Raw genomic sequence first — 23,145 nt, forward strand, 5'->3', positions numbered from 1 at the left:
TCCAGCCCTAAACCCAAGAGCAGAAACACGGTCTCCCTTAGCCTTATGTGGTCCTTAACCATGCTCATGAGGTGGCATACCTAGCGGAGCCTATAAACCATTCCCCTCCATCACTCTGTCCTTCAATTCCTCTTATGATTGAGGGTCCCTTCAACAATTGATCAATATGGAGATAGTAGGGGAGCTGCACTAGGGTGCCTTTGACCCTCAACCCTAGGCTCAAGGTTAGAACCTTATCCTCCTTGACCTCATGCAGTCCTTAACCAATGGTCCTTAAACATCATCATGAGGTGGCCCTGTGATCCTTAACCAATGGTCCTTAACTATCTTTTTGAGGCACCATACCTAGTGAGGAACCTTTCACCATCCCCCCCCCCCTTGCACTTCCTCTATTTTCCCAATAGTATCGAATATTGTGTATAGATTTAATTATATATTTTAAGCACATAAATATATTAATAAATGAATTATGCATACAGTCAGATATAAACATATATGCGTTTACACCTGTATGAATAACCTATCTTTGCCTCCATACCACAATGGTATAGATGCTATTGCACAATCATGAACATCATATTACTAAACATTGACCATTGGTTAGCAGAAGTGAATAACATTTATTATGCCAAGCATAGAGAAAATCATACCAAATCCCTAGTATGATCGAACTGTTTGTGCATTCAGTTTATTATCCGTCTGATCTCTTCCACTTTTGTCTTCTTCTGATGATCAATGCCTTCCTCATTCAATGTGGGTGAAACCCTATTATATCCTTCCATCAGCTTGTGGAGTGGTGTCCTTCCTTTAGTGATGCATCCCATGGGAGAGATCATATCCCATCTGTTGCTCATTGCACCCTTTCAGCATTTAATCATCTTCTCTAACTCGTGTTTGTTAATCCTTAAATCGTTCCATTGGTTAATGTTAGGTTATCTATCAATTAGTATTTAATCATTCAGATCGCTGTTCACAAACAAGAGAGAAGGCGATCCTTAAGGCAGATTCCTTGCTATGGTTATGATTGTTCAAGGTGGTGATAGGGCTCTGCTGTAGACAATCCAGCGATAAGGAAATTGTTAAGTCTCACTACTGTGAGACAATTTCCTATCATATCTTGCTAAATCGGATCGGGGTCATGACATGTTGCTGCTGTCATATTGATTTCTAATCAGATCTAAGTGTGATTAAAAGTTATTTAAAGTTTTTTGTGAAGTTTCCTACTTGGTAGTTGCAATCAGCATCTGAATTACAAGTTTTAGTTGTTGTTCCAGTGGTGTGTGTTCCAGAAAAGTCAGAAAAATTATAAAAATACCAAAAAAAACAGAAAATAACAAAAATTCTAAAAAGGGAATATTACATATTGACCATACAATGGGTTCAAGGGCTTCATGAAATCTTAACGGAACTCAATAAATTGTACTTGAAATTCATGAATGAAGATAAATAACATGTAATTAGAAAGTTTCAACCACCTAAATGCTCCAATATATCAGCTCATAAAATCCACAAGCAGATATCCAAAAGATCCAGCTTATTAATCAATTCGGACAGTTTGAGCCTTGAGGAGCTTACATACTTCAGCTAGTTTCGAAAAAACATATATCTAGCCAGTTAAACCAGTATCACAACAGTACTAAGTGATTTGTAGAGACCTCCATAAGAGTCTTCCACTTGATAGGCATATAAAAATGTCATTGAGCTAAAAAAGTGTACAAAACCTAAAATGATTACCCGTTATAGGCAACCCAAATTGTTTAAGGATGAAATTGAATAGATGATACAGGAATGTAATGTCCCCACTTTAAAATAGAATTTAATGGTAAATATTAATAATAAAATTAAAATTTAAAAGAATAAAAATAAAATGAAAATGAAAATATAAAAGAATATAATTAAATATAATTAAAAATTTAATTAAGTTAATGAATGGGCGGAAGGCATGAAATGATAAGTTGTGAATCTCTCAAATATGAGGTATAAAAGGGAGAAGAGGGTCTCATTTGAGAGGGGATAATTTTGGGGAATCAGAAGTGCAGAACTGACTTAAATAAGAAGTGCAGATGTGATTGTGAAAAGTTGTGTCCCTTTCAAAGGGCAGAAACAATGAAGAGTTGCACTCTTTCAAAGAGTGCTGATGGTGAAAGGGTGCGTCTATTGCCAAAGGGCATACATGATGAAGAGGTGTGACCTCTCCCTCACATTGAGAAATATAAAGGAAAGGAATCAAAGCATCCATTAACATCACCATCGATCAGTTCAGTTCAGAACTGTTATTAAGTTACAGGCATTAACATCTTTGTTCTTGGTGGCTTGAGAAAGGTAACAAAATACTTGGAACTTTGGCAGAAAGAATAGAAGAAAAAAGACATCAGAAAGGGAAGAAACACACAGGCACTTCAAAATTTCAAATAGATCGAGGGTTTGATGAATCCCTCTGTCCATCAATAAAAAGCAAAGATAAACACTTCCAGATCAGAATAAACAAATAGGATACTAAGCTCTTCCAAAATCCAGTGAGTAAAAACGAACGGTATGCATCCCTGTGTACATACAAGTAGAATCCTGTGGCAATATTTATGATAAAGTTTCTGCATACAGCATATATATATTTCTGATCATCATATAGACATTCTGCATATTTATACTGATTAATATTCTGAAAATACACTATGCCATTATCAATCCACTGGGCCTGAATCACATATTCTAAGTAGGGAGAGGAGTTACAGTTAGGATAACGGTGATGGGGTTATCTCATAGGCACGTCACCACATGGTTTAAGACCGGGGAGTCCCATGAGGCCAAGGGGGTACAAGGCTGCTGCCCTTGGGCCTGTAAAGTATAGACTTCCTGGGCACCTTACTGTGACAGTCGTCCTCCCTCTGTCATACTGAATGAAGATGTAAATGTGGAACATAGGATAGGTGTGACAAGTGGAGGAGAACGGTGATAGGACACTCCACCAGGTAGGCCACCTCATTGATGGCATGGGACACATGGGATCGAGGGGGCTTAGTCCGCCCTGGAGCTTAGATGGGGGAGTCTCTTGGGCACCACACTTGTCCAATCTAGCCTATGTTCATTACATGAATGAATCTTCAGAACGAACTTATGTCTTACTTAGCACAGCTATTAGAATCTGTCATAATCATGTATGCAACACTGTATATATATTGCATCTTTCCTAACCTGTTTGCAGAACTCCACTCCGGATCTCCAAGTGTTATTATGCTAGCCTACCCTTCTAAATGATAATTAGTGTTACAGCTTTACATAATTTTTGTAATGTTAAAATCAATTTTTCCTTAGATAGGAATGATATATTCTAGGCAATCATAAGAAGGGACATTACAAGGAACTGCTTGACTTGTAATGTCCCCGTTTTCGTGAGCATCAGAGTTCGAAGGATTAGCCTATTATTTGGACTCTCATAGGCTAACATTCGGGATAGAGAGTCTCAGTGGCAGTTCCACTTCTTCAATTCAATCTTGGTTTCAGTTCCAAGGCCTTTGTAGTCAATGTATGGGCTTGGTTGAGGGAAGTCAATCTGGCAGTTGTGATATTTTTAGTCAGGGCACCTGGACACATGGGGGTTATTCAGTGCACCTGGACACATGGGGGTTATTCAGTGTTGACCCCAACTTTTGACGGCACGTCAAAGGACTGAATATTGAGGGAGATTAATATTTTAGTGGTTAACGTCAAAGTTCAAAAACTCGAACTCGCCACGGACTCGGCAAACCAAAAATTTGGACTCAGACTCGGACTCGTGAAAGACTCGCGAAAGACTCGGCAAGGACTCGGCAAAAAACAAAACCGTAGTTTTACAAAAAAACATAAAGAAATTAATGCATTTAGAGAACATAAGAGCCATAATTGAAACATTACACATGTCATATGATCAACAAACGCACAACATTTGAAATTTCATCATTCATACTCATAGTTTCAAAATTTCAACTCTAAAATGTATAATACCAAGATTTCTTCAATGCTAATTATGTTGTTATATGGAGCCTAATCAGGCTCGGAGGTTAAATTTTCCCTACTTCCATCAGCGCAGTTTCCCCCTATGTTTTTTGACGGGGGTTTGGGGGCGGCACCCCCAAGTTGGGGTCAAAGGGCAGCGCCCCACGAGGCCAAAAATACTTTTATTATTTTATAAAGGCGTCAAGTGTTATTTTTCTATTGGCCCACATCCAATTAGGGTTACCCCTTAACCCCCAAAAAAGTCAAAAACGGGGGGAGTTACGCCAAATGAAGGCAAAAAGAACGAAAAAAAACTCATTTTTAAAGCTTGCCTGATGGTTTTTCTGGGTCGCGCGAGTCCATCTGAAAGACTCGCGAGTCTATGCAAAAGACTCGCGCGAGTCTTTCAAATGGACTCGCCTCACAAGTCCTTGGCGAGTCCACTCGTGGCTCCCACGAGTCTGTGGCGAGTCCACGAGTTTTTAAACTATGGAAATTAAAGTTATTTAATTAACTTATATGGATATTATAAAGTCATAAAGTGACTTTATTAAAATTAAAATTATAAGCCACTTAAATATTATAAAGTGACTTTATTAAAAATTAAAAGGTCACTTAAAATATTAAAAGTGATTTTAAATCATTTAAATGTAAAAGTGCGTCCAAGATGAATTTAAACTATTGAAAAGTGATTTAAATAGATTTAATGTATTTAAAATTGCATTTGGGCGTACTTTCTTGGAATTTGTGCTTTTGGGGTTATAAGGAGAAAAAGGCAATTAAAACTCATTATTGATTATTTGACATTGCTTCTATTTTGCTCTGTGGAATTCCTTGACAAGGGTTTCAGAGGTTTGGCCATTGGAGAACGGAAATTCTTCGTGGATCTGTGATTGTGAGGCTGTGGAAGATCAGCTGAATTATTGCAATAAAGCTTCATTCAAGAGTCTTATTGTGCTTCAACAAAGATTCTTTATTTCAGATATTGCAGATTTTTCAATAAGGAAAGGGCAAATCAGGTTAGACGCCCCTTTTAGCAACATATTTCATTTCAATAAGCAGCCGTACAATTCAGGCTTGGCACATGGGTCCAGGAAAGGGACGTTTTGACTGGGAGGCTGAAACACCTTTCTAATTTGCAATCTAGTTGCACCATTCCCAACGCCCAGCATAATTAGGTGGATTCATCTCATTTTTGGCCTGGAGAAATTGTATTCTACACTTGTACTTCAATTTTGGCCAGTTTCCCAGTTTTGGCTGGCAAACTCCAGAATTCTTTATTTAAAATAAGTTGAGGACCTACGGGTATGTTTTATGTATTAGTTTCATTTGCAACAATTACTTAATGCATAATATAGATTCAATTGTTCCATATTTGGTATCTATTCAGTTATATGAGCAATTCTTGCTTGGTGCACTTGTTATTTTTATTCAAAATTGTTCAAAAACCCTTGAAAATCCAGAAACAAATCAGCAATAGTATTTCAGGAGAGTTAGAACCACCAAGGTTCTTGCATTGACATGGAGCATATTGTTGCAAGAAAGATCCCATTTGTTACACTAGTGATATTGACTATAAAGAAGAAAGGTTCTTTTTGCATCTAGATTGAGTTCCTATATGGCATACCCTAAATGAAAGGATATAAAGAACCCAATTCCTATTCCTAAAGTGGATAAGTTGATTGATGAATTGCATAAAGTGACTAAATTGGCTCCTGCTGGATTGATATAAAACCTGAGCATAAAAATGGTATTTAGAGCACACGACAGTCACCATGAATTCTTGGTCATGCCTTTCAGTCTACAAATGCACCGCCAACTTTCCATAACATCGTAGATAAAATATTTATTCTAATCTTAAGAATGTTTTTCTGTAATTTTTATGATATTTTGATTTATAACCAAAATTCATAGGAGCACTTATGTCATTGTGAACATAGTCTATTATCTAACTATTTTCATATTAGGTCGTATTTACACTTGCATAGTTAAGTTTATTTAGATCATCTATTTCTATGTCTCATATCATAGGATTAAGACACCTGTCATGATCTTAGCTTGTCTCAAGGTTTCATTCTTGTTTTTATAACAAGAGTTTCTTCATTGCATATTGTACTAGTTTTATTTTGCATCTAATGAATTATCAGGCTCCATAGCATTTCCATTGCTTCTCTATTATGTGGAAAGTCGTTTTGATTGCAGGCGATCTTTGGACTACTCTGGAGTTGATTAACAATTCTTACAACTTAGTCCACCTTTATATTGTTCTGAATACCACAAAGACTGATGGTTTATTTGCAAAAGAAAGCAAGATTTTCTGCATCTAACTCGTACATTTGAGATACATTATCTCTAGAGACGGAGTCAAAGCACACGAATACAAGATTCAGGCACCTAAGGAACGGCCAGAACCAACAATAGTTACTCGTCTGAGATGGTTCCCAGGATTATGCAGTTACTATCGAGATTTTATCAATGGATTTATGTAGTTATACTTATTATTGACATAATAAAGCCTGCCTAAGTGGAACCGGCTAGTATCCACCATGGGGTTTAAATTATAAATGTATTACAGTATTTATACTTTTTGACCCTAAAATATAATCAGAAATTTTAGAAGATTGTATCAGATGAACGGTCAAACTTTGAGTGAACTATCAAAAATTTTAATGGACTATAATAGAAATATGTATTTATCTTTTAAGGCTTCTTACTCTCATCATGAAACATTCCAACATTTGAAGGGAACCGTCACAGAAATTTTACTTGAAAGGTAGAGTCAAAAGTCAAATTTATTCCTTGGCTCCGACAACCAAAGGAATAAGAAACGAGAAATGTAAAGTGTACCTGAAAAGCTTGATCTTCTTTGAATAAATTGAAGGCCGCTTCGAATTCAGACAAAGCATACATGAGTGTCTCTGGTACATATTTGCCCCCATATTTCCCAAATCTACCAAACTCATCGGGTCTCTTAACTTTCAAATTCATATTCATATCACCACTTTGCTGCGGGGCTGCCATTGTGCATACTGGACTGCATGTCTTTATCCGTGCCTTGCTCAGCGAAAAACAGGCCTTCCTCCCCAACAACACTGAACAAGAAGAAGAAGAGCCCCATTTGAATCTGTGATAAAACCCTCCATGTCCACCATCTCTTTTGTTGGCATTGACAGGCACCAGTGAAGACTGTGCTGAAGATGTAACTGTGATTGCCATCCCTTCCTTAATGCAAAGTGCGCGAAGGTCTCTGTCAAAAATTCAAAATGAATCTTTGTACTAAAAAAAATTCCAAGTTTTGAAAGATTCAGGGATAAAACAAAATCCAAAAATACATCACATTCCAATGGAATTTTCTTGACGGAGAATCCGCGCAGGACACTTAAGATCAGAGATGTAGTTTTAAGGGTTGCAATTTATGTTGGTTTGAGGTTCAGGAAAAAAAATTGTGGAAGGTTTGAAAAAAATAATAATAGTTAAACGGTCTATGGGGTACTTGAATGACCTATAAAAGATCATGATGATAAAGAAATGAGGTGGGAATCCATACAGCACGGACATTCATAAACTTTAAATTTTAATCTAATAAGACAAATAATACAAATATATTTAGAGGATAGTCATATTTGTTTATTATTTTATTTAAAAAATTATTATATTATTATATTTATATTAAATTATTGACTAAAGTAAAAAAATCTATTATGATTATTATTGTTATCATCTTTAGATGAATTAATTGAGATAATTACAAAGTGAAGATAGACAAAATTGATTGATCAAAGTGAGTGTGGGTTGAGAGCTGGAATGAAGATAAAATAAAATTAAAATTAAAATATAATAATAAATTGATTTTAAACACATCAAATTAAATGCTTTTAATTTTTATGGACGAATGTTTTTGGATCCATATGTGAGTACAATATAGAATATCGTCTCAAAAAAATAAAGAGAAAAATTTAAGATATTTTTTAAAATGATCTTTTAATAATTATTATTAAATTATTATTATATTATCATATTGTTCCTTTTGAACTAATCCTCGCATTATCATTAAAATTGTTTGATATGTTCCAACCTTCTATCCATTAACTTCACTGAGATCATACACATCATTGTTTGTCTTGCTTCCTTCCACGATCAATTCACCAGTGCTAGTTTTCTTGATCTCGCATCCATTTGCATTGAAAGAAAGATTCTAATAATGATCACACATCTGACTCACACTTGGAAAATGATGTTTTGGACCTTCTACGTATGGGACATCACAATTTTTAGTTTTTCCACCATCTACACTCAAGGTGCCCTTACTAATAATTTTTGCAACTGAGTTGTTACCGTTGGCAATTTTTGTGCCAACTTTAACAAGGAGCAAGAAAAAAATGTTCTCACGGGATAAGATAACAAGAGAAAACAAATACTTTCTTATCTCGTGCATTCCAACGGGATAAGAAAATAAAGGTAAAATAGAGATCTTGCGGGATAAGAATAACGATAAGCATTAAGCTTATCTCGTGGAGTTAGAAAGACATCAGTGGCGGCCCACGGGATAAGAAATTTATTAAGGATGGCCCAGTCACATGATCACTTTATCCATTATGAGTCCCATGTGCTTGAATTCTTCACTTAAGTGTTGGCCCCAATATCCTAGATGTGCGGGATAAGCAAATCATATGGATGTGTGAGCAGGTGTTATCCCGCGAGTATATTCACAGTGAGTCCTGCTCGCGAGGGATAAGTTGAAAGCATCATGCAGAAAGAGGTGTTATCCCACGAGCACCATCTTGCAGTCTCCTTGCAGCACAGGATAAGACTAAGGTCTATTTACAGAAGAAATGTTGCCCCACATTACAAAGAGAAGCATCGCCAAGGCTCGTGGGATAAGGCCCGCAAGGCAACACAATGAAGAAGAAGGACAGGCACGGGATAAGGATGGTCGAAGGATACCAACGAAAGGCTCATCCCACGAGGGCAAGTAGGGTGTCTGAAGGTTGCGGGCTAAGAAAGTGAAAGGCAACAATGACAGTGCGCAGGATAAGTAATTGTCCAAAGCAAAGAAGAAAACCTTATCCTGTGAGGTGAAGCCGAGAGAAGAATGATGTCGCGGGATAAGAAACATAAAGGTAGATGTGTGTTTCTGTTAGAAATTAGGATCTTAGGATACTAATCATTATAAACAAGATCATAAAATAAATGAAATGAGAATCATACATGCATAAATGTACACATTACGCAAGATATACATGAGGAAACCCTTTCGGGTAAAAAACCCCATAAAGCATCATTTTATTAAAACACTTACAAATATAGTCTATCATAAAATAGACTCGAACCTGGGGACACTCCTCCAATACTTCCATATGACCAATAATACCTCATATGCATAGCGATACAACTCACCATAAAGCTCCAAATTCTCACCACTCCCAAATGAGAGAGAACCTCCTTAAGTATAGGAGGAATGGTGGCTTCACTGGTCACACATTTTCAATAGCCCCCACTCATAAATAAATAATAATCTAATAGTTGTTAGATTATAATTATTTCAAATGGGATATGCTTATAAAGCACATAATATATAAGATTTTATAACATTATATTAGAATATCATATATAAATATTATAAGGATGTGATCCCTAATAACATCACATTCTAACACTCCCCCTTAATGTTAATAGGGGATCACATGTCAATTTCTATAAAAGAAAAAATGAAGTACCGCGGTAATGTAGGTCTTCTTTGACAGTGATAATTAGGGACACAAATATATGCCAACATGAAGATCATGCATTCCGGACTACATGAAAGTCATCTTGTCATAATTTATAATCCCAGTGTTTTAAAAATGATGCTATGAGGTCTTAAAAAATTATATTGGAGCCGCGGTCTCCTCAAATTAGCCTCTCCCAAAGTTCATTACATAGTGCCCATAGGACTTAATACAATGCTTTCACAAGTGGGAGATTTACAAGGAGAAGAATTTACAATATGCCCGTAGGACTTAAGCACAAATGTGCCTATAGGACTTACTAATGCCTACCTAAAGTATTTAAAATAAAAAAGGACTTACATATGCCTATTTGCAGGCTTAAAGGGCTTACTAATGCCTATATAGGTCTTATTTCATACCTATTAGGACATATGCCTACCCATAGGATTTAAAACTAGGATTTAGCCACTAGGTGGTGTCATTGACATGCACACTCCCCCTCAATGGCATAACCTAAGGCCAAGCATTATTTGAATTTGGATCATATAATTCCTAAAGGTCTTATGCCTATTAGGTCTTACATCTAGGATTTAGCCACTAGGTGGTGTCATGTACACTCCCCCTTAATGGCATCACCTAAAGCCAATCATTGCACAAAGGATTTCAAAGTGATGGCTAAATTTTCAATATATAGCATGTGCCCATAATCTTCAAAGTTTCTTTATTATAGAATGATTTCACTTGAGTGAGGTGTCCATGATCTTGAAGGTGCCTTTATTATAGAATGCTTTCACTTGAGTGAGGTGCCCATGATCTTCAATGTTCATTTTGATCTTCAGAAATGATATTCTCTAGAAAGAGTAAAGTAACTTCGAGTAATATGGTACTTTCATATGTATCCAAATGGAACTCTTCCATAAATCTTCAAGACCATATTGATTCTTCAAGAGCTACAATCATATTTTTCCCATTTGATTCAAAGACACATAGAAGATGGTCTTCTTATTAAAATATTGCACCATCCATGTAATAGCACTCGCACCATATGTTTTGAAGGCATAACCTCGCCATAGAAGAAACAATATAGTTAGTAACATAGTAATCAACTTCATTTTTGGAGCAAAGAAAGAACATAATATTATTTTTTTGTCATTTGCCAAAGATCATATAATATTCCTCATAATTGTAAAATATAGTCCAATAATTCATAGCAAGGAGATCAACATATATTTTCATAGAATAAGCATGAATAATTAGTTGTCTTGTTTAAAAAATAGACATACTACTGCACATAGTAATGATCCATAAAAAAAAGTAGGCAATGGGTGAGCTATCCTTTCCAAGTTTGCTCCCCAAACAGTTTATAAGGGCAATGGCCACCCATTATAATAAGTTCCATTAAACTCAAGAAGTATTAGAGGGTTTTTTCAATACATGATATTATTAAAAAAATGCGAAATATAGGTAAATATTTTACCCCTTATCATATTTAATCTTATAGTCAATTAACAATTAATGAGATATCATGTTATCTTTTTATTTAATGTGGTTACAAATTTTGAGAAACTTTCGCACTCCAATAGTAAAATGGGGGCAAGCTTAAGTCTTAACTTTTTCCTTTTGAAGAATATTTCATGGATTTTTAAGTTGTAAGATTAAGAGACTTTCTCATGCAATTGGGCCTCTTCTTATTTCTCATATATTGACCATAAGCCTTGCCTTATTAGGTATGTGATAGTCACCAATAGTGCAATTTTCTCTAGATTCATGGGGCAAAATCAATGTGATTAAAGTGCCTTTTTACCCACATATTGCAAGAATTTCATATTACTATATAGAAATAGATGCTTCTTAAGGCTTGCACACACAAGAATACTAGTTCCTTGAAAATAATTTACAACTAGATTTAATAGCATGAAGTTGGAACTTAAGTTTATTACCAACTATGTTTATATAATCCATATTGTAAACATTCTCTTGTAGGTGCTATCTAAGATCATGCTCCAATTTAAATTACCAAGTAACCTCACATGTTCATATATCATGATTAGGAGTGTAGACCAATATTTTATTGAACATGAAGTTAAAAACTATAAAAAAAAATTATAAAATTTTGAAATGAAAAATATTGTCACTTCTCATTAAGGAGGTACATGACCAGCTATCAAAGATGAGAAATTATTTTGACATGGTGAGAGTGAAAGAATGATCTCAGTATATTACCCATCCATTGTATCCATTTCCACATGACCACTGTGGTCATTATTGTCACCCTTGTCCTCGAGCTTCTTCAAAAAACTATTATAGAAAAAATGATCCCTTGCCCGCCAAAGGTTTAATACACATTTTAAACTAGATATTACTCGATCAATAAATTGATCTCATCTAATATTTTAGGAAGGTAATGATCAAAATTTTTGTTGTTTATGAATGGGTTGGTTGTCTTTAGCTTCGTAGTCTTAGGAATCATTTATATTGTTTCAACAGTGGTGATGTATTCAAAATATTAAAATAGCAATATGATCACGTTAGAGAGGCATACGATTGGGGAAGGATTCAAAATGAGACATACCCTGCCATCTTAACATGAATTATTATTTATTACAACATGGTCGAGGCATAAATCATTGAATGATTTTGACTTTGTTTGTAGTTCCATAGGCAACAATTTTTCCATAACTCTGATTTTTTTTATATAGACAGTGTTACCATCCGATTTGAAAGGAATGTGTTTGTCTTGAAACAAGATGAACAAAGGCTTAATAAAGGTTATTAGCACCCAAAATGTAGAACTTTTTTATATTAGTTACTGGTGGCTCGATAAGATTCTCGAGTGATAGAGCATGGATGAGCACAAAATTTGAAATAAGTGTACATGGATAAGAATATCTCTGCAATAAAATTTTTTAACACTACACATTGTACTATCAAAAAAGTGCAAATCCATACTCATGTAGATTGACAAATAAATGAAGTTTCCTACCCAGTATATGTGTGTGTTACTTGGTGCTTCTAGGATTATCATAAAACTATAAAAGATAATCATTTACCATAAATAATAATAGCCTTCGGGAAAATGGTAGCATGAAGGAGGACATAGAGAGCATGGTCGGGGTGTTTCTTGGACATAAGACTTCGACAGAGGCGAGCATTAATTAGTGGAAGTCGGCTGATATAAATAGAGGTTTGAATTTGCAGGGCAATTGAAGTGTTTAACATAATTCTTCAATGAGATCTAATCACATGGTTTGAACAAAATATCTTTATGGAAATGCTTCATTAGCGCAAATGTTAAATCCACATTTTTCAACGTCATGCAGAAGGTAAGCGAACTATTTGAAAGAATTCCTCGAGTAGATTATATCTCATGGACTGCGATGATAGCTGGATAGGTACAAAATAAATGAATTTGATTTCCCTATATAGGGAGTGTGAGAAAGGAGATGTCGGTTGGGAAGATAGCCACCTGACAAAAATGAATTAGTAAAGATTGCGACTCATTTACCTTCAATTGGTTGCAAAGAAAGCCCTTTTTTAATTTTATAAGGATAAGTGTTATTTCCTTGAGTAATATAAGGACACAAACTTGTATGAATAATTACATGAAGATAAGAAATTCAACATAGATGAAGGCTTCAATAAGTGATTCAATTTCTTTGAAGATTTCATTTAACAACTCTTATTTAAATAATGGTTTGATTAAGTTTATACTTAACAAACTTAAATATATGGATAAATTAAAATGTTGATTGAATGTTGTAATATATTTTTCATATTATTTCATAAAAGAAAATGTCATTATCTTTTATCAATTATGATCAAATTACAAGTAAAATGGTGTTTTATTGAAATGTTATATTCAAGAGATATGAATTTTATTTTTCTTTGATAAGTTGAAAAACAAGTTTTTGACTTTTATAAAGACATCAAATTTAATAAAAGACTTTATGAATTCAATTTTAAGGTTAAACACCTCAAGTTTCTAAGCCTTATATCAAGCTTCTTTTTTTTTATATAATTGCTAATATCGCATATCTCTCTAAAGAGAAACAACATCCAACTTTCTAAAGGACTTGATCTAGTAACTAAAGCATAACTTTCTATACAATTCGCACTAAAAAGGGTTTTGTGACTATTTACTTCTCTTATAATGGACTAATTTTGAGTTAATAAGATTATGAAATTTGATGTTATTAAAAATATATATGTTATACTTCACTTAATAATCAAATATTTGACCCTCACAATCCAATGCTAAAAAAAATGAAATATTATTGAAAATATCACACTTATAAAAAGGAATAGCTAGAATTTCCTTACTTGACCTTGATAAATTGATTTTAAATCAATAGAGAAGGCACACTAAATATATAGCACAAATGGCCTTGCACTTGTGTTGATTTAGCGTAAATAATTTTTCCATCAAGTTTTATATGTCTTCTAGTATAACCTGTAAAAATGATTAGTACTAGCCTAACCTGCTCTGATACCATGTTAGAAATTAGGATCTTAGGATACTAATCATTATAAACAAGATCATAAAATAAATGTAATGAGAATCATACATGCATAAATGTACACATTACACAAGATATACATGGGGAAAACCCTTTCGGGTAAAAACCCCAAAAAGCATCATTTTATTAAAACAGTTACAGATATAGTCTATCATAAAATAGGCTCAAACCTGGGGACACTCCTCCAATACTTCCACATGGCCAATAATACCTCATATGCATAGTGATACAACTCACTATAAAGCTCCAAATTCTCACCACTCCCAAATGAGAGAGAACCTCCTTAAATATAGGGGGAAGGGTGGCTTCACTAGTCACGCCTTTTTAATAGCCCCCACTCATAAATAATTAATAATCTAATAGTTATTAGATTATAATTATTTCAAATGGGATATGCTTATAAAGCATATAATATATAAGATTTTATAACCTTATATTAGAACATTATATATAAATATTATAAGGATTTGATCCCTAATAACATTATGTTCTAACAGTTTCCCCTTATCCCGCAAGGTGAAAAGGTCAACAAGAAAGGGTCGTGGGATAAAGAGAATAGGAGAAATAAGCCAAAAGGCTTATCCCACGTAGCGACAACTTTCAGACTATCAAAGAGACCCTTATCCCACAGAGGAAAACAAAGACAAGGGAGATGTCACGGGATAAGCAAACGGGGAAAACTCAAGGAGGCTTATCCCGTGAGGTTGAGCAGAGAGTGAAAAAGGCGGGATAAGAAAGCGAGGAAGAAACAAAGAACCTTTATTCCACAAGGTAAAAAGAAGACAAAGGTATTCTCACGAGATAAAAAAGAAATAAAAGGCGAAACAAGCAAAGGCTTATCCTGCAGGGTAAAAATAGACCTGTAGACACCTAAAAGTTGCACAATGAATTAAGTGAATTTTATTCATTTAATTATTCTCAATTCTTCCTATTAATTAAATTAAGATTTAATTAATATACCCTTTTTCTATCTAAGCCATTTAACTAAATACCCTCCCTCTAGCCATTTTAATTAAATTTACATTTAATTAAAGATATCAATTTATCCCCTTTCCCATTTTAATTAAATCTACATTTAATTAAAATCTCATTTGCATTTAAATAAATCTAAATTTATTTATAAATCCCCCCACTTGCAAAATCCTACAAATGCAAGTTGCAACCAAATTAAAATAAAGCAATTTATTTTAATTAATTCTATTTTCTCTCACCCACTTGCACTTTCCTACATCTCCCACTTGCATCCTAAATCCTATTCCTAATTTCTTCTAGACCCTTCTAATCGCTTCTAATTAGCCTAACCCATCTTCTAAACTTTGTCACATCCCTAAACAAAGGGAAGTCACTTCTCAAACCCTTAAAGTCTTTGATAACCATTAAAGGCTTCAAATCTTCAACCACTTAATATCCCCAAAGTCTCCCAAACCATTAATGGTTAATTCAACCCTCTTACATGGTTAGAGACTTTTTGCCTAACTTAACCTTCATCCAACCCAAGGGTCTCATCAAGCCTTTAATGCTTTGACCATGATTATCTCTTAATCATTTGCACAAGAGTTTATCCTTGGATTAACTCTTAATCCAATGGGTAATCTTAACTTAAGCTTGACCCTTACCCTCTAGATAACCATGAGGTCTTCTCGGGCATTTAATGTCTCCAACCCCTTTTCTCAACCAATCTTATGTTGACATTTGTCACCATTTCATTGGTGCCAAATGCAAACATGGATTCCCAACTTTCAATCTTGGCCCTTGTTAAGATTATCCAATCTTTACCATCCATTGCCCTGTTTTCCCTATAAATAGAGCCCATTCCTTCTTCAAAAAAAAAAAGTCTTTGTGCATCAAACTTATAGTCTCATAATATTAAGCATATTATCTCTCTTTGATAGAATAGCATGTTAGATCATTTTGATAGCATTCCAATCTTAGATATATCATGTTAGCTTCATCTTAGTATCATTTTCATACTAGTTCAAGCTTCATATCAATATCTTACATCCTATCATCATCTAGTTTCATATCTAAATCATCACTAGGATCTTGGTTGCATTCCATTTAGATCTTAGAATCATTTTAATCTCGTTCTTTAGGTTGTCATCTTAAAGAATCAAGTGCTCTTCCAAGCTGAGAGCCACCTTGAATCTTGAAGATCCTTGGAGATAGAGGAGCATGGAACGATATTAAAGAGTTTAGATTCTTTTTAACTTGCTTTGTTTGGATTTCTAACCTCTAATGCAATGTTTCATGTGTGTGTTTGAATTGTTTTCTCCTCTTGCAGGTTGATACCACATTTTTGTCATACAAGACCCATAGATATGTTGCAGGATAAGAACTCAAAGCAGCTCAACGATCAAACACAGCTAGGGAAGCATGGACCTGGGGTGCCACATCAGATATCTGCGGCCCTCGGATCTTCATAAAGGCCCGATCCAACGACCATGTTTTAATCTTCTATTGGGCTTGTTGGGTGTCTACATGGAGAGATCTTGTGTGTCCATCTTCATGTGAATCTCTCAGATCAATGATAATCTTTTTATTTTGTGGTGGTCATTGAGTTTTGAATGCTCTATGTAGGAGGGTGATTGTCGACCTGATGGTCGAGGTCGTTCTTTTCTCAGTCGACACCCGATTTTGGACTTGATCTCACTCCAGCCACTGGATTTGCTCTTTATAACTCCAGACATGACGCCTATGGCCGATTTTAGACGCCACTCATGCCTCTTCAATGCAGTTCAAAGACTTTTGGGCTCTGCAGGTACACAGAGACGCATTCAGATGCAGGGTTTTCCTTGATTTGCGGGGATTTTTGCTCTTCCAAAGACAAAGGATGCCTTCAAAGGCCGATTTCAACACGCCATTTGATCATCCTCGATCTGATCTTCTTCTCCCCTCTCAGATTTTTGTAACCTAACCTAGGTAGGGTTAGGGTTTCCATTAGTGGTTCAATTTTGAGTTGTGCCTGAACTACAAAGGCAATTTTTGTATCTTTCTGATGGATCTTCTTCCTTTTAATTTTTCAGTTGAGTACCTATTTTCATGATTTGTAAAAGTTGCCTTGCCTTTACATTAATAAATTATTCTTAATTTGCCTCTTTCAATTCTTACAACCTATGTAATATTTTACCTCTTTGTATAAATGTATTCTGCTTTGTTTTCCTTAGTTGTAAGTGTCTGAGTTGATCCCTCTATATATGTTGACTGTGAACTAAACTCAATTCCTCTCTTCTTTTCATAAGATTCCAACCTTCACTCGCACATAGGTGGATAAACTAGAATAGGAATTTGTGCATGATTAGAGCAATTCTATTGATGTTCTGTGCAAATATAGGCAAGAAGATCAAACTTTTAATCTAGGTGCAAACCTTTTCCCTTTTCAAGCAATCCTTATCCCCTTTTTCCCTCTAAAATCAATAGAGTTAGATTATTTGTGTTGGGTTGGTCCAACACCTGCATCAAATTGGAAAGGAATACGACCTTCTCCAGAGACTCAACCTCACTTCTACAAGTCCCACACTTGAGAGGTTGTTTCCATGTTTTACAAGGCTGGTGATCAAGCCTGATCACTAAGGGTGCAAACTTTTGTGACAATAGTTTTTGGCATGCCCGATGGGAGAAATTTCAACATATTTGCTAAGGATTCAATGATTTTCCTGAGTAATTCAGCCTTTGGAGACAATCAATCAAGCACTTGGCAACTCTAGGAAACAAATTCAAACTCTCAATGATACTAGTTGTCGCTTACATGCCAAGAAGACACACCAGAGAATCTTCTAGAGGTAATTTCCAATACTTTGAACTTTCATATTCAAATTCTAGAAGAACCAGAGGTAGGCTTTCTTTGTCACCTACAAGGGGAACTCAAGGAGAATCACCTACACCCTTAAGGTCTCAATCTACCCCTCCTTTTATCAGACCTTCTCAATCTAGAGGCCCTGTCATCCATATCAACAAACCCCCATTTTCTATGGTAGTGCCAAGAGAACATACCTTTGTCACCTTCAATGGTGGGAGTCCCTTATTCCTAACTCAAAAGAATGACATTCTAGTAGTAGCCTTGAATTATATACCATTTTTCACTAAAGAAACATCTACCTCCCTAGAGGAACACATATAAGATATGTCGAGCATCTGCATTATGTTTGATGTCACTGAAGACAATGTTGCAGTAAGGCTTCTTGCCTCCTCATTCAAGGGAAAATCCCTCCAATGGTATAGAGGGCTAGCTCCTAACTCCATTCATAATTGAGATGAGTTAAGAGAAAAGCTATGCAAACATTTTGAGGACAAAAGTGACCACCTGTCACTTATGGAGCAGCTAACTACAATAAAAGAGCACCCCATGAGTTCATGGGTGATTTTAATTATAGATTCCAAAAGACATGGGATAAGATCCCATCATTGGTAAAGCCTTCATCAAATTATGCTATTCTATATTTTCTTTAGGCTTTAACAATGATATTGCAACTATGATTCAATCTATGGGAGGAAATAATCTCCCATTAGCTTATGAGATTGCCATAAGGGCATAAAATTGCTTAATGCAGGCGGGAAAGTTGTCTCCTCAGCCTTCAATGCCATTATTTCCAGAGGCTCCTACCCAACAACTTGTTTTGGCTCCTATTCCAGTGGCTTCCACAAGCCATCTTCTCACACCTATGCCATCTCCCATATCTTATGAAACTAAGGAACTGCAGGCCTCCATTGAGACATCGATGCAGAAAATGATCAATCCATTACAACAACTGCTACAGGGGTTTGGGAATGATTTGGTCTCAGTCAAGAGACAGTTACCACTAGCTAGCAATAGGTCTTATCATCCCCAAAACCAGAATTATCAGTAGCAGAGGCCTAATTTTCAAGGGCAGAACCAATGGAGCAATGCTAGGCCTTTGAATAGTTTAAATTCCATAGTTGCAAGCTTCTCAAAGGCTATAATGCTAGTTCAAAAAAATCTTGCTCAGGAGCAAGATTGGTGTGTCCCATGCAATCAACCACACAATTAGGTCTCATGCCAGAATGATGAGTTTTCTCATGCCCTAGTAGGACAAGAGGAGCCAACAACATGAGTGCAGCAACAATTTGCAGACTATTCTAATCATCCACGGGGGATACAACTTTCATGAATTGGCAACAAGATGATTTTTGTGGCATGAATCAAACAAGTGGGGATATTGTGGCCAACAACACAAGATCAAAAAGGAGAGCCATAGATCCTAGTGCTAATTCTGCAGCAGCAGCTCAGGCTCCATTTGTAGCTCAAGCTTTGTTAGATGCTAGGACACTCCCAAAGACACTGAGAGGGAGGGTGAATCAGTGTCTAACCAATAGATGAAAGATTTAAACTTGTTTGCAATTTTATAACCCAAATTAATATACCAGTAAGCAAATAATAATGCAGTAAAGAGAAACAAAAAAATAAGCATCAATACACACCATAACACAGATATTTTAACAAGGAAACCCGGTAGGGGAAAAACCTCGGTGGGATTTATGACCCACAATATTTACTCACTGGCCAACAAGAATAAATATTACTTGTACAATAGAGGCCTGCACATGCAGGAAGGCCAACACCCTAGAGCTCACTGCTCAACACAAAAATGGAGTCCCATTGACTACACAATTGGATGGTTAAATCCAATAACAATGTATTGCTCGAAATAGCATCTGCAATGTTGGATTCAGTACCCGTTTAAGCTCTGTTAGATAACTTTTCCATAAACCTTGCTTCGCTCTGCTCTGCTGCTTGTTCTCTCATAACATAATTACATCAAAATGCATATACAGTTATTCGCTCTCATATACCGCTTACATTCATTACCCAATTACTTACATTCTGAAATGACCTACAAGATCTCATACATATATGAGTCTTTACAATGCATCATGTCGGCTATACAAATATAATATTACATTACAAAACATTTCACATAACCAATCTTAATTCCATGTCGGCTTCGGATGCCAGTATAATCTGTTGCCGGTGTAACTGGATGCCAGTGTGAATAACCTGTGTAGTAACTGTCGGTGCTAGTAGGTGAAGTCTCCTGCCAGTATAACCTGTGAACCATGTCTACCAGTTGGTTGTCATCAATGACAACATCAACTATTCTCATCTAAGTGTATAATGCCAATAGTGGGAGTCATTAAAGATTTAAATCTAACCTTGCATGCCTGCCCGGGTTGTAGTGTGTTGCAAGACATCTCAGTGATTGACCTCCCTGCTTATTTTACCATTTGTTTATCTAGGGAATTCACTGCCAAAATAGGTGGCTACCTATCTTCTGATGGGTCTCACATGTTGTTTAGGACAAGATATGGTACCAAAGTAACCATTAGGTATGAACCTATTACCAATGATCATACAAAACCCTATACCCCAAGCCCTATCAACATGAATTGCACTCTCCATGAGGAGAAAGAAGAAATTTTAGTAAGAGAGCCTACAACTCAGTTGGATGAGGTTCTTGGTTGCCTACTTGATGAGTGGGAAAATGCATTTTAGTTTGACCCCATTGATGAGGTCAATGATACCGACCTGGGCACATATTGTATACATGAAGAGGATATCCCCATTCCCAATCTTTCAAAGGAAGATAATGATATGCAGGGGATATGGGACATGTTCTTTGATGGTTCAAGGAACAAAAATGGTGTGGGGGCCAGTGTATTGTTGATCTTTCCCAAGGGGGAGAATTTTTTTTTCTTTCAAACTTCAGTTTACTTGCACTAACAATGTAGCTAAGTACGAAGCTTTAATTTTGGGTCTCCAAACAACACAGATGAGAGGGATCAAATCTTTGAAGGTGCATGGAGATAGTGAGTTGGTTGTAAATCAGGTCAGAGCTCAGAATACCACCAAGATCAACCTTCTCAAGTCCTGCAACACATAGAGAATAGGCCCTAATTGAGGGATTTGAGGCCTTCAATATTTCTATTGTCCCTAAAAATCAAAATAAACATGTTGATAGACTAGCAGTAGTAGGTGGCCAACATGATGTTCCATCTCATATTGCAGAGGAGAAAGAACAACACATCAGACTTGTGGTGAGACATGCAGCGCCTGATAACTAAGTGAATTGGTAGGTCTTTGATTTTGATCAGCAAATTGTAAACTTCTTGCAAGATGAAGCAGAGTTCTCCCATAGGAAGCAGAGCATGCTGTAGGAACTTGGTTCTAATAAGTTGCCTAAGGGGTTGATCACCTTGGAGGGGATCTTCAACCGTGATGATCAAATGAAAGGGAGAGAAATGAACCTAGCTACCAAGAAAGGAGACTACAAATCAATAGCCATGGCGTAAGGAAAGGCTCTCAATTTGGGGAAGGTATGTTCCCAATCAGATCAAAATACTTTTGTCAACCTCTGTCAAGAGTATAATATATTTTTGCTTTTACTTATGAGGATCTAAAAGGGTTTATCCTAGTCTAGCTCAACATACCATAGAGTTAGATCCTAATGCTAAACCAGTAAGACAAAAGAAAAGGCCTATGAATCCCAAAATTGAGCCTTTGGTGAGGAGAGAACTATCCAAGCTTATAGAATTTAGCATTATTTTTCCAATTAAGCATTCTTCTTGGGTAGCCAATCTTGTTCCAGTTAGGAAGAAAAATGGGGAAATCAAACCGTGTGTAGACTTTAGGGACCTCAACAAAGCCTCCCTTGAAGACCATTATCCCCTTCATTCCATGGAACAAATTTTAGCCAAGGTTAGTGGCTCTAAAAGATTTACATTTTTGGATGGATACTTGGGGTATAACCAAATCTTAGTCCAAGAACCTGACCAATACAAGACTGTATTCACTACTAAATGGGGCACTTATGCCTATTGCAAGATGCCTTTTAGACTAACAAATGCAAGTGCAGCTTTTTAAAGAGCCATGGATATGGCTTTTAAGGGAGTATTAGCAGATTTTATACTAGTATATCTTGATGATATTAATGTATAATTCAAGCATGCGATAGACCACTTTGCTCATCTTGAGCAAGTTTTCACAAGGTGCAGGGAATATGGTGTGTCCTTGAACCCCAACACATGTGTATTTGTCACTGATCAGGGAAAATTACTTGGACACATTGTATCCAAAGATGGTCTGGCCATAGACCTAGAGAGAGTGGAAGCCATTGTGTCTCTTCCACTTCCACATCATAAGAAGGGAATTCAGAGCTTTCTAGGTAGAATCAGCTTTGTTAGAATGTTTATCTCAAAACTTGCAACCTTGGTCAAGCCTCTCATAGCCATGCTAAAGAAGGATTTTCCCTTCAAATGGACTAAGGAGGGAAATGAGGGCTTTGATCAGATCAAACAGGCCATTGCTCAGGCTTTTTCCCTAGTAAATCCAAACTATGAGAAGCATTTCATCCTTTACACCTTGGGAGGAGAATCAAGTATATCTTCTATCCCAACATAGTTAAACTAGGATGATTTGGAGCAGCCCATAGTTTTTTTTAGTGAAGGCCTAAAAGACTACAAACTTAGGTATAACTATGTGGAAAAACAAGTCATCACAGTTGTGAGAGCATTAAAAAAGTTCAGACACATGCTCTCAAACAACAGGGTTTAGCTCCTAGTCCCACATGCCAGCATTAAGGATTTCCTTCTCAACAAGGATATGGGTGAGAAGAGAGATGGATGGATCACTAAGGTCATGGAGTATGACCTTGACCTCAAAATTACCAGGTTAGTGAGGGGAAGAGGACTCTGTGAGTAGTTCAATTCATCTTTTGGGAAAGAGTCAGAGACCTCCCTCTTGTTGCAGGAAGAAGAACAAGTTGATAACCAGGGAGATGCACAAACCAGTTGGTTGGAAGTTATGCATGCCTTCTTAAAGGATGGTAGCTATCCTCCCCACTTTGATAGAACCAAGAGAAGGCATCTTAGATTACAGTCCATACCCTATGCCTTAGTGGATGGTATATTATTCAAAAGAAGCCTGGATGGTGTCT

General features: G+C 36.1%; 1 protein-coding gene across 3 annotated transcripts in view; it reads right to left on the reverse strand.

Annotated features, from left to right (window-relative positions):
- LOC131061573 (tryptophan synthase beta chain 1) overlaps positions 1 to 7,461 on the reverse strand; it is a 31,371-nt gene extending 23,910 nt beyond the window's left edge. The window contains exons 1-2 of one of the 3 annotated variants that reach the window (XM_057995325.2): positions 7,310 to 7,460; positions 6,820 to 7,219 (exon numbers count right to left, since the gene is read on the reverse strand). In XM_057995325.2, the coding sequence (XP_057851308.2) occupies positions 6,820 to 7,188 (369 nt within the window). In that variant the 5' untranslated portion in view covers positions 7,189 to 7,219; positions 7,310 to 7,460. Of the gene's footprint in view, positions 1 to 6,819 lie in introns of all 3 variants that reach the window. The other 2 variants (XM_057995326.2, XM_057995324.2) reach the window with 2 other exon arrangements.
- Positions 7,462 to 23,145: the final 15,684 nt, after the last annotated feature.

Source organism: Cryptomeria japonica, chromosome 6 (assembly GCF_030272615.1).
Source record: "Cryptomeria japonica chromosome 6, Sugi_1.0, whole genome shotgun sequence".
In the NCBI taxonomy this organism is placed as follows: domain Eukaryota; kingdom Viridiplantae; phylum Streptophyta; class Pinopsida; order Cupressales; family Cupressaceae; genus Cryptomeria; species Cryptomeria japonica.